The 12,431-nt window shown below is 37.8% G+C and overlaps 1 protein-coding gene across 1 annotated transcript in view; it reads left to right on the forward strand.

Annotated features, from left to right (window-relative positions):
- Positions 1-8,768: 8,768 nt before the first annotated feature.
- Positions 8,769-12,431, forward strand: part of st6galnac3 (ST6 (alpha-N-acetyl-neuraminyl-2,3-beta-galactosyl-1,3)-N-acetylgalactosaminide alpha-2,6-sialyltransferase 3) — an 85,746-nt gene continuing 82,083 nt past the window's right edge. The window contains exon 1 of the mRNA XM_056464708.1: positions 8,769-8,774. Within this exon, the coding sequence (XP_056320683.1) occupies positions 8,769-8,774 (6 nt within the window). The remainder of the gene's footprint in view (positions 8,775-12,431) is intronic.

Below are 12,431 nucleotides of genomic sequence, written 5' to 3' on the forward strand. Positions count from 1 at the left end.
ACTCCCATGCAAAGAATCGACGGTTCGATCCCAGCTCAGACTGGCTTGGGTGCAGTATGACTGGAGCAAGGGTGTCCAAACTCGGTCCTGGAGGGCCAGTGTCCTGCATAGTTTAGCTCCAACTTCCTTCAACACACCTCCCTGGAAGTTTCTAGAATACCTAGAAAGAGCTTGATTAGCAAGTTCAGGCATGTTTAATTGGGGTTGGAACTAAAATATGCAGGACACTGGCCCTCCAGGACCGAGTTTGGACACCCTTGCTCCATTCCTACTGCATCCAACCCAGTCTGAGCTGGGATTTGAACACCCCTGGACTAATGGGTTACACATGGGGGCTCGTCCGGGATGGGAGTGTGGTTTAGGGAGGTGAGTGTAACGGAGGCCAGCTAGTGAAGTGCTATGCAGGTAAACCTTACTCCTCTGACCTCAAAAGGTGCTCTAGCGACTTTAGCCTCCTTGTTAGAGCAACCGATTCCCATGCAAAGAATCGCCATTTCGATCCCAGCTCAGACCAGGTTGGGTGCATCAAAAAAATTAATACAATGTACCTACTGTGTTAATAAGGTATTGCAGAAGACTTATGGCACTCCTGAGGCAGAATACAGGTAGGGTTAGGGACAGGTTTGGTATGGGTGGGTTTAAGGGTGGGTTAAGGTGTAAGGGATGGTAAATAGTGTAATTATTAAATGTAATTACAAATGGCAAATTAATGTAATTACAGAAATTAATTAAATACAGGTATTTAGTCATGTATAAGTACAATGTAAAAACACAATTAGTACATTGTAACATATTATTCAATTCAGTGTAAGTACATATAAGTTAAGGCTACCTAATATAAAGTGGAACCCGTATTTTAGTTCATATTTAATTCTCAATAGCATATTGTTTAGAGTTAGCAAGATTTGGACTTGTTATAAATGCATATTTCACTATTACCCTATTCATATGTTAACAGAAAAATAAATGCAGAATTCTTCTCAAGCGTTATTATCATGCATCTCAGCATGCCGTCCATGTTTTCGCCTCTCCAGATGTGTTTAATTTCCCACCCTATTTCTGGGAGAAATCCAATTTCTCTCTCTCTCTTTCTCACTTGCTCACTCTCCTCCTCACACATACTTACCGGACTGACAGGATGATTCTAGTAAGTGTATGGGATTGCTGTGATGCCTAGTGTTCTGTCTGTGAATGGAGATCAATACTTGGTGAAATGAGTTTGGTCGTGGCTCTAGAAATAGCCTTCAGCAGAGAGATGTTCCACCGAGAAAGCTTTGTTAGCCACAGTGTCATCTACAATCTCCAGCACTGCAAAACTCCCTGTCAGACACATTTGTAAAGAAGCTTCATAAAAATATAAAGGAATATATCCAACCCAGTGTCCAGTCCTGTAGAGGAACCTTGAATTTTATGTTGTCTCTTCATACTCGGGTGATTGGATTTGCTTTGAAATGAGGATTTTTTGAGGTGTATTTTATACTTCTATAGGTCAATGACTTATAAATGTTCACATTTACAAAGCAGAACATGATTGTCAGATATCTGGTATCTAAAACAGTTATGTAGAAACATATGTTGGTTATTAAGAGTAACCACCTAGAACACCTCAAGAAACACAAACTATCAATCATCTCAGCAGTCACATATCAAAAGATATAAAACACTAGCAGAAGCTTCATAAAAAGAAACAGAAAAAGTCTGACCAAGTTTCCAGTCTTGTAGAGGAACCTTGAATTTTCAGAACTTCATACATCTGGTATCTAAATACAGTTATGTAGACAGACACATATGTTGGTTATTAAGAGGAACCACCTACAACATCCCAGAAAACATATCTAAATAATCTTAGCAACCACATATCAAAAGATGTAAAACACAGAAGCTTCATAAAAAGAAACAGAAAATATCTGCCAGTGTGTCCAGTCTTGTAGAGGAACCTTGAATTTTATGGCGTCTCTTCATATTAGGATGATTGGATATGCTTTCAAATGAGGATATTTGAAAATTTGAGGATATTTGAGGATATCTCAGTGATAGTCAGATATCTGGTATCTAAATAGAGTTATGACATGTATATTGGTTGTTAAGAGTAACCCCAACAACCACATATCAAAAGATTCTAAACACTGTAGCAGAAGCTTTATAAAAATATCTGATATCTGCCCGAGTGTCCATTTCTGTAGAGGAACCTTGAATATTATGGCATCTCTTCATACTAAGGTGATTGGATATGCTTTGAAATGAGGGATTTTTGCAGGTGTATTTTATACTTCTATAGGTATAATGGTTGTAGGACATATTTGTATCTAAATACAGTTATGCAGACACATAAGTTGGTTATTAATAGGAATAACAACCAACCACCCCAGCAAACACATATCAAATGATTAAAAAAACTAGCATCTGAAAACCATATCGTAAAAGCTTAGCATTAACATTGCAACCTTTGCACTGAGCAATGCACAAGCAATCATTGAGAACAACCTATGGTAGTCACGCATTAAAATTCAAAATAAAAACACTCAACGACCTTCGCTACCACCCAAAAATGCCTCTTTCAACTATGACATTGTGATTTCAATGATTTATAACATCTTAGCCATGTTGCCACAGCATATCAATATCCTAGATACATTATATTGCTGTTGTCTTTTAGAACTGCTCTACAGCAAAATCTGAACTGAAAAGAATTTGCATAGTTGAATTTTTTCATAACTGATTCTATTTTCCTCTTTATTTCTTTATCTGGAGCTGACCTACGAGACTATGTGTATTTTATACACATTTATTTACTATAAAATTAAATTTGACATCAGTCAGCACTAAGCATGTGCCGGTATCACATTTTCATGCTGCGATTAATTGATTGAGCTTTATCACGGTATACAGTATTATCACGATGTTGTAATTTTACTAGAGAAACAGGTAAAAAACACAAAAAACTTCAGTTTCGTCAACTTAGTAACTTTAATAACTTTTTAATTAACTAAAGGTACTTCAAACATTTAAATACAAATAAATATAAATAAAACAATACACAATATAAAAGTAAACTTGAGCAATTATATCAAAGTGAATGTGCAAACTGCAAAAGAACATAATTTGTTATATGTTTTTAAATAGATTTAAGAGCAAAAAACAATTTTTAAAGAATCAACAATAAACATTTTCAACCAATTCCTGGTATCTTTTCTGGGCTGCCTGGCATATTTTAGTCCTTGAGAATGAGATTAAAGTGCAAAAATGTGAGCATGTTCACTTTTTCTGGCTTGAGCTTTGAACGCTAAGGTGAGAGGATATGTCCAAAGGGAAACCGTCTTTGATTAGCAATCCCTCTGCATTTTTTTGGAACCCAAAATATTTCCAAACCTCTGACTTTACCCTTTTTGAAGGGGTATAAATTGTCGGCAGCGTTCCTCCTTCCGCTATGCTTCTTATTCGTGTGAGGATTAGAGAGCGGTGGCAGCGGCGGCGCGCACTGCGTGCACACAGTGCTTCTACATGCGGGGATTGTTTACATCAGAGTGCGCATCAGTTCTGCGCAGCATATATGCAGTGTTTCTTCAAGCGGTTGATGGAAAATAAGCTAAGGCGCGTTCTAAGAATATAAATTCGGATCTATTATTTTTCACGGTATTTTGAAGTGCCCGCGATAACAATATCGTGCATATTCATTACCGTGATTTATCGCATTACCGAATACCGGCACAAGCCTAGTCAGCACATCCACTTCAAGTGGACGTTGAATTATGTTTTCTGAAAATCATCATTTTAATCATCCATTAACCCTTCTGTGCTGTTGGGGATGTTTTCATCCACTCTGGAGTGATTTTGAGTCTTCATTTGGCCACAACTTTCTCTGTGTTTCAGCAAATGGAATGGTTTTTGGTGACAAGTTTTATTTTGCCACATTTTAGGAAAATGCTTTGGAAATTTTCAAAAATTCAACAATACACTCTGGGTAAATTTGCTACCCTTTCATTATGTTGGTGGCTGTTTTTGCTCCATTGACTCATATAACTCCATTAATGCCCCATTATAACCTCATTTTTTTGATTGCAAAGCCTTGATAGCATAGAATCATGCATTCTTGATTGTTGCTGGTTTTACCTGTTGAGAAGAGGTAAAATTTGTAATTTTTACTGTTGATCATTAGTTACTGTCACCAGAGATTGCTGGCAAACACACACACACATTCACATGAACTAATAAATCTGCTGGTTTATGGACTACATATCCCAGTCATGCAACAAACACACGCAACTGCTTGATTACTTGGACTATAAGAACAGCACAAACACACACAATGTTGCTGAGTCTACTGTTTATGTGACACTACAACACGTTTTCCTTTGTCTTGCTTTGCCGTGTTTTTGATTATCGCCTCTTTTATTTGTTTATTCCTGTTTGCTGCCTGCCTTGTGACCGTCTGCCTGCTATTTTGACTATGACTCTGGATTGCCTGTATACATCCGTTCGCCCCTGTGTTGACCATTGCTTGCCTGACCATTCTAATAAACCTGCATTTGGATCCGCACCCCTGTTGTCAGCGTCACTTCCCCATTACAGAAGACTCAGCCACACAATGGATCCAGCAGGTATTAAAATCATGTGCCTGCATCAGGAAGCCCGGTCTAGTGAAGAATATGTGGAGGACTTCATAAATTTGCCTCATCTAACATCACTGGAAGAGGTATGCCTCATGATATTTTTTCATGGTGGGCTAGCTGAGCCACTATAGTCAGAGATGCTGCTGCACGAGCCCCACTGGACATTAATGTATTACATAGACTTGGCATTGCAAAAAGGTGGTTCCCCCTTCACCGTGGGCAAGGTGGAGGAAACCCCTAAATTTTTTTTGGGGGGGCCATCCCACAAGATGTCCACCTCCCTTTTGTCCGAATCCCTCGAATGGCTGTCGACAGAAACATCTGAATCCTTCAAATGGCGGGCGCCAGATATCCCTGAATCCCTTGAATGGCGGCCGCCAGATCCTCCTGAATTTCTCGAATGGCCAGGGGCGCCAGATCCTCCTGAATTCCCCGAATGGCCAGGGGTGCCAGATCCTCCTGAGTCCCACTAAAGGCCAGAGCCACCTCCTGAGTCACACGAAAGGCCAGAACCCAAGCCTCCAGGCCCTCCACAGCTCCATGCTCCAGGCCCTCCACAGCTCCACACTTCAGGCCCTCCACAGCTCCATGCTCCAGGCCCTCCACAGCTCCATGCTTCAGGTCCTCCGCAGCTCCACGCTTCAGGCCCTCCGCAGCGCCACACTCCAGGCCCTCTGCAGCTCCATGCTCCAGGTACACCTCCGCTGCATGGTCCTGGCCCTCCGTCCCTTCCCCTGTTCCACCTCCGCTCCACCTTCCGCCTGAACTGTATTAGGAGCATCTGGAGTCCGCTCCTTAGAGGGGGGGCTATGTCACGATCACCAGCGATCTAAAAACCACAGATCGCTGGTTAACACTCACATTCACATGAACTACAAATCTGTTGGTTTATGGACTACAGGTCCCAGTCATGCAACACACACACTCACCTGCTCTGTCACCATTGATTAAACACTCACACAGCTGAAGCTGCTCAAACTGATTACTTGGACTATAAGAACAGCACAAACACACACAATGTTGCTGAGTCTACTGTTTGTGTGACACTACAACGCGTTTTCCTTTGTCTTGCTTTGCCGTGTTTTTGATCCTCGCCTTGTTTATTTGTTTTTTCCTGTTTGCTGCCTGCCTTGTGACTATCTGCCTGTTATTTTGAGTACGACTCTGGATTGCCTGTATACATATGTTTTCCCCTGTGTTGACCATTGCTTGCCAGACCATTCTAATGAACCTGCATTTGGATCCGCACCCCTTTTGTCAGCGTCACTTCCCCGTTACAGTGCAAAAAAGCTTAGCTTCTGCCTTCTTTATGCACTATAGTGTGTGTGCATGCAAGCGTGTGTGAGAACTTTGAACACGTATCTTGGTATGTCTAAGAAATTCGAAATAAGCAGCTCAGCTCTCAGTAAACACAGTAAGTGTATTTATGCACGCACACTATAATCTGCTGTTATACTCTATAGAACTTCATAAAAAAGCCAGAAACTTTTGCATAGGCTTATCTAAAGGGTTAAGGTCACACTTTATTTTAATGGTCCATTTGTTGAATTTAAGTTTAACTAATTCTAATTAGATTACAAGTAGATTGTTAGGTTGGGGTTAAGGTTGGTGTTAGGGTTGGGGTTAGGGTTAGTGTAAGTTGACGTGTACTTGCAAAGTTTCTTATAGTCAGTTAAATGTCTGTTGAAGAAGCGTATATTAAGCAGACAGTAATAATACTCTTACTAATACTCAAATAGACCATCAAAATAAAGTGTTACCAGGGTTAATGGCGCCAACTGATGATCAACAGTAAAAAAAATCACACTTTTATTCTTATATCTCTTCCCTTACAGAAAAGTCACCTGAATTTCACATGTGATTACATGTGAAGTCACACAAAAGCGTTCCAAATACACGTTTTCCTATGTGATCACATGTAAATTCACACAAAAGCATTTCACATGTGGTCCCTGTGTTTCACATGTGAAATTTTACATGTGCAATTTCACATGCACATGTGATCACATGTGAAACTCATTGGAAATTTCTGTAAGGCTTACCAGGGGCGTCGCTAGACCCAATTTACTGGGGCACGTGCCCCAGTAAATGCTTTGAGATATGATTTACTTCATATGCAAGTGTATTTATTAAGAGTGGTAATTCCGAAATAAAGACATTATTCTCTATGTGCAACCGAACCAATGCTGGTAATAGCAGTGTAATCAAAAAGCAAACTGACGCATCTCCACGTGTGCGCAGAGCTCCACTGCTCTTCTGCCGGTGCGAGTCCTGGTAGTTAACATGCGCGCCAAAAAAGCAGGCTACTTGCTTGTCACGTGCCGCGCATGCGTTGTAAAACCGGCGTAACAGCCTTTTTATATTAGCTAGTCGACAAAACTAAAGTTTAAACAATATGACGGTGATCTTACTGAGAATGCCTTCTGATATATTTTTTTGTATGAAGCAAAAAGGAGGGATGAGGAGTCAGAGAGATTAGACTTAATAAACCTAATTCTCTGCCATGTGTCAAGTCTAAGACAACAGATAATTCTATAACCCATCTTTTTTGTATTTTATTGAATTGTTTATAGAATTTCATTCAAATAATATGAATATGTATGCAAAAGATTTCGTAAATGATCTTAGCATATCACTCCAGTTGTCTAAACATTGTTTTCCAGTTACATTTAAGATTATTTAGAATAATAATTGTATAATAGCAAGAATACTTTTATTTATAATAAATATTTATTTAAAAAAATAATAAAGATAGATAGATAGATAGATAGATAGATAGATAGATAGATAGATAGATAGATAGATAGATAGATAGATAGATTTATTTATTTATTTATTTATTTATTTATTTATTTATTTGAAGGGGGGGGGGGGGGTGCCCCAGTAGAGCTTTATGTCTAGCAACGCCCCTGAGGCTTACCAATATAGGGAAAACCAACAACAATCAGGAATGCATGATTATTTGGTGTCAAAGCTTTGCAATCAAAAAATGTCATTATAATGGAAGTCAATAAAACAAAAACAGCCACAAACATAATGAAACAGTAGTCAACAGTACACAAGGGTTAAATTAAAAATAATTTCTTTTTTAAGAATATTTCTGCATGATCTTGATTTTTTTTACATGTAAGGGCACAGTGGATTTATATAAAACTTTCTGTAGGTTTTTTTTTATTGTTGGCAGAGGCACTATTTTAGTAAGCGCTCATATAGGTACTATTTTTGCAAAGTGACAGACTCAAATAGACTGGAGGGCAGGTTGCAATGTGCATAGAATGCTTTAACAGCTGTTTAGCATTGGCAAAACTCAGAGCTCCTTATTAAAAAATACAATCCAAAACTCTAGAACAAACACAGCAAACCATAACAACTGCTTAGCAATGTCATTTGCAATCACACAGAATACATTAGCAACAAGCAGTGTGCTAAAAAAACAGAACAGTAACAGCCTTTTGCATCAGTTGTAGCCCAGTACAATCATAGCATGATGGATAGAACACTTTAACAACTTGCAACAACCAGAATGCCTTAAAAGAAGAATAAAAATGCCCCGAAAAATGCATAAAACATCATAACCATGAGCAAAGTGCTACAATTTCACATGCTCTACCTTAGCAACCAACCAAAATATCTTAGCAACTACATTTAAAAAAATATTTTTGCTGCTTGTTCGAACTACTTATTTAAAATGAGTTGAAACAACACATTTATTAAGTTTTTTTGGGACTACTTATTTGTTTTAGGTTCAGTCCACTTAAATTTGTACAAACAATTAAGTTAACTTAATCAATTTGTGTTTGGACAACATGAAGAAATAATTTGGAACCCAGCTTTTTTTTTACAGTGTACACACACACACACACGCACGCACACACACACACACACACACACACACACACACACACACACACACACGCACGCACGCACGCACGCACGCACACACACACACACACACACACACACACACACACACACACACACACACACACACTTTTATGAGGAGTCTTCACTGACACAATGTATTTAATACTTTAAAAACTCTTATTATTGTAACGGAAGGACGGAGACAACGATGTTGGGGATCCACGTGCAGTTTATTAAAGAGTAGTTGTGCAGGTAATGGTCAAAAAACAGGAGCAAATGAAGGTAATCCAAAGCATGAAGGTAATCCAAAAGACGTAGTCAAAATGCAGGCTAAGAGTCAGGCTAGACGGCAAAGCATCATAACAATAAACAAAACAATGATCAAGACAAACAAGGAAAAAATGCTTTTAAATGCTACATAGGGTAATTAAGACTCAGCATTGTGTGCGTATGAGGGGTGAATATAAAACAGGCCCGGGCATATAAACAATATTATTTTGTATCTCAATAAAATTTATGTCAATAACAATGATAAGCTCTGGACTTTTTTACTCTATACTGATCTAAGAGCCAATCATACAGCAGAAATGTGCAACAATGGCAATCTAAAAGTGTGTTGATATTAGAGGTGTACCGAATTTTCAGCCACCAAAAATTTATCATCTGAAAATACAATGCAATTTAATGGACCCTCTAATTTTTGTGGCTTCAGTCATTCTTGCGGCACTCTTTTAAATCTGAAGGCATTAACAACTTATATCGAAATATATATCGTTATTGGTGAATATGGAAAATTATTATCGAGATTGCATTTTTACCATGTCGCCAAGCCCTAATATAAAATCCAGCTAATCAGTCTGTGATGATTTACCTGTGTGTGTGTAATCAGAGGGAATCAGGAACTGGTGTGCATGAGGTGTAGGACGTTAATTTTAGTCCAGCCAGTGACAGATCTGTAGGTTTTCAGTGATCTGTAAGGATAAGATCGCTGATGATTATACAATTATTATCTTACTCTTACCACATCACTGAATACCACTAAATACCACTAAATCCAATGTGAAAAAAACCTTGTTGAGCATGAATATGGACAGTTTTGAAGGACACAGGAAATGTCCCCATAAACCATCTCGACATTGTAATACCTAGATCAAACCCATGTCATCCTACAAATTTCCTCACAATCCTCCAAAGGTAACATGCTCACACGCACACACTCTTATCGAGAATCTCTATTTTCTCCTGCAAACAAACACTGCTGAATGGATTTCCTGAGGTAAATGTTACAAGTTAATAAACAAGATATTTTAATCAAATCCTTTCACAGGTAAATTCAGTGATTATTTGAGACATACAGTTGCAATCCTCTTTTAATTGTTTTTCTTTTTAAATATTTCCCAAATGATGTTTAACAGAGCAAGGAAATTTTCACAGTACGTCTGATAATATTTTTTCTTCTGGAAAAAGTCTTATTTGTTTTATTTCGGCTACAATAAAAGCAGTTTTTAATTTTTAAAAAACATTTTAAGGTCAAAATTATTAGCCCCTTTAAGCTATATATATTTTTCAATAGTCTACAGAACAAACCATCGTTATACAATAACTTGCCTAATTACCCTAACCTGTCTAGTTAACTTAATTAACCTAGTTAAGCCTTTAAATGTCACTTTAAGGTGATTTAGTGTTTTGAAAAATATCTAGTAAAATATTATGTACTGTCATCATGGCAGATAAAAGAGTCAGTTATTAGAAATGAGATATTAAAACTATTATGTTTAGAAATGTGATGAAAAAATCTTCTCTCCGTTAAATAGAAATTGGGGAAAAATTAAACCAGGGCGCTAATAATTTAGGAGGGCTAATAATTCTGTCTTCAACTGTATGTATAACACACTCGGAAACACAGCTGTAAATACTCAGAAATACCAAGCAACCAGATAGCAGCATGATAAAAAGGCACAGAACGTCTTGGCAACCACACAGCAATAGCCTTGCTACCCCAAAGAAAAATGACAAAAATAAAAAAAAACCTTAGCAACCCAGCAAGGTCTCAGCAGTCAAAAGCAGTGCTCCAGCAGCAAATGAGCCTTTCAGTTATTTAAGTGTCACTACTCCCATTTTTAAATAATAATAAAAAAAATCTAGCTCACCAGCTTTATTTCCCATTCTATTACTAATATCTGTTCCTAATGATAGCAATGGTAGTATTAACACATGTCTTTTAATTACTTGCCAGTCAGTTATATACAGTTAGATATATGATTTTTTTTTGTATAATGGTAGTCCTATGGTGGCGCTGTTGTCCTCCTCCTCTTGCTCTCATCTCGTTTTGTTTGTCCCTGTTTTTGAATAATTGCTCTCCACAGAAATGGTTGAAATTGTGCAGAACACAAGGCCTGTGCGATGATTAAGCTGATGGATAGTATAACGATGAGATGAGTCATATGCTGCTGCTAATGGAAGTTCTTCGACTTCCCCTTTCTCTCTCTCTCTCTTTCTTTCTTTCTTTCTTTCTTTCTTTCTTTCTTTCTTTCTTTCTTTCTTTCTCTCTCTCTCTCTCTCTCTCTCTCTCCTCTAAGCCTTTTCCTCACCTCAGAATTTGACACATCACTTTGCCAAGATTTGTGGCCACAGATTGAAATCAAGGTGGAGGGATATTTTCTTTTTATTCCCCCCTGCCACGAGAACAGATTAGAGGAATGAGTATTGAAGTGCTTAGGGGGCTAAATCCGTTACACTTCATGCCTTAGATGCTTAGATGATGGTCAAAACCAAATACATTTGCGTCTGTAATCTGATTATATCCTTTTTTAGCAACCACAGTAAGACATAATGTGGATATATGAGATTTTAAAAGGTTTTTAAAAGTAATATTTGCATAATTTAATGTGAAATCATTTTAGTAAGGAATTTACACTGTTTAATTGACATTTTTATTTCATTTCTTTTTATGGTGCCCATTGACTAAGTGTTGCTTTTGGTCAGCATATTTTAATAACAAAAAAAAATCTTTAGCAAAAAGTCATATAAATGCAGGTTCTATGCAAATGTTACAAAACCAAATCAGAAAAAGTTGGGGCAGTATGGAAAGCAATCTGTTTTTAAACATTTAAATCATTTTCTCACGTATTTGTTGGCAAACTGGCGATCCTCTGCCATCTTTGCTGCTAAAGGACTAGACCTTTCTTGGATGCTGATTTTGTACCAAATCAAAATTACAATCACCTGTTGACATCACGTCTTTCAAATCGCACCATTATTTAAAGGTGCTGTATGTAAGTTTTCGACTTTTCTAAAGCATAAAAATAGCATAACATGTTTGCAGGTATTTAAGAAACGTGCTAAGTGAACATTCTGGTGTATCTGAAAAACTGAAGTCAGGTATACTGCTTTGAAAATGTGTGTTACATGCCTGAAAGTCTCTCTTTGTTTTGGTTCTTTTAACCCACCCACTGCCAGTTTAACCATTTATATTTCAGCACCCTGTGTTGCCTTGGTGGAAAACCGCGTATTTCATTCATTCAGTCAGGAAGGCTCTCAAAGCATGTGTTCGCAACTGAAATGCGATCTCCGGTGGACAGTAGCAGACTCTGAAATGATTTTAAATAGCATAAATATTACGAACGCAAACATTAGGTGAGCAGCTTACATTGTAACACCGTGTCCTAACAACACACTACGTGACGAGATTTGCAGTGATAAACAATTTGGCTGTTTGCACCAGACAAAACACAAATTTAAATACGGCCATTCAGAAGCATAGAATAGTGCCCTTACTGCACTCCAACGAAATGGTAAGGTTTATAATCTAATTAATACATATTAAACCTATTTAACATTGTTAAATGTAGATGCTGAATCACTGATATGTGTTGGTTTACACTAAGTCACAGATACCCCACCTTTAAAGGGCACCTATGGTAAAAAATCTACTTTTCAAGCTGTTTGGACAGACAT

Source organism: Danio aesculapii, chromosome 2 (assembly GCF_903798145.1).
Source record: "Danio aesculapii chromosome 2, fDanAes4.1, whole genome shotgun sequence".
Lineage (NCBI taxonomy): Eukaryota > Metazoa > Chordata > Actinopteri > Cypriniformes > Danionidae > Danio > Danio aesculapii.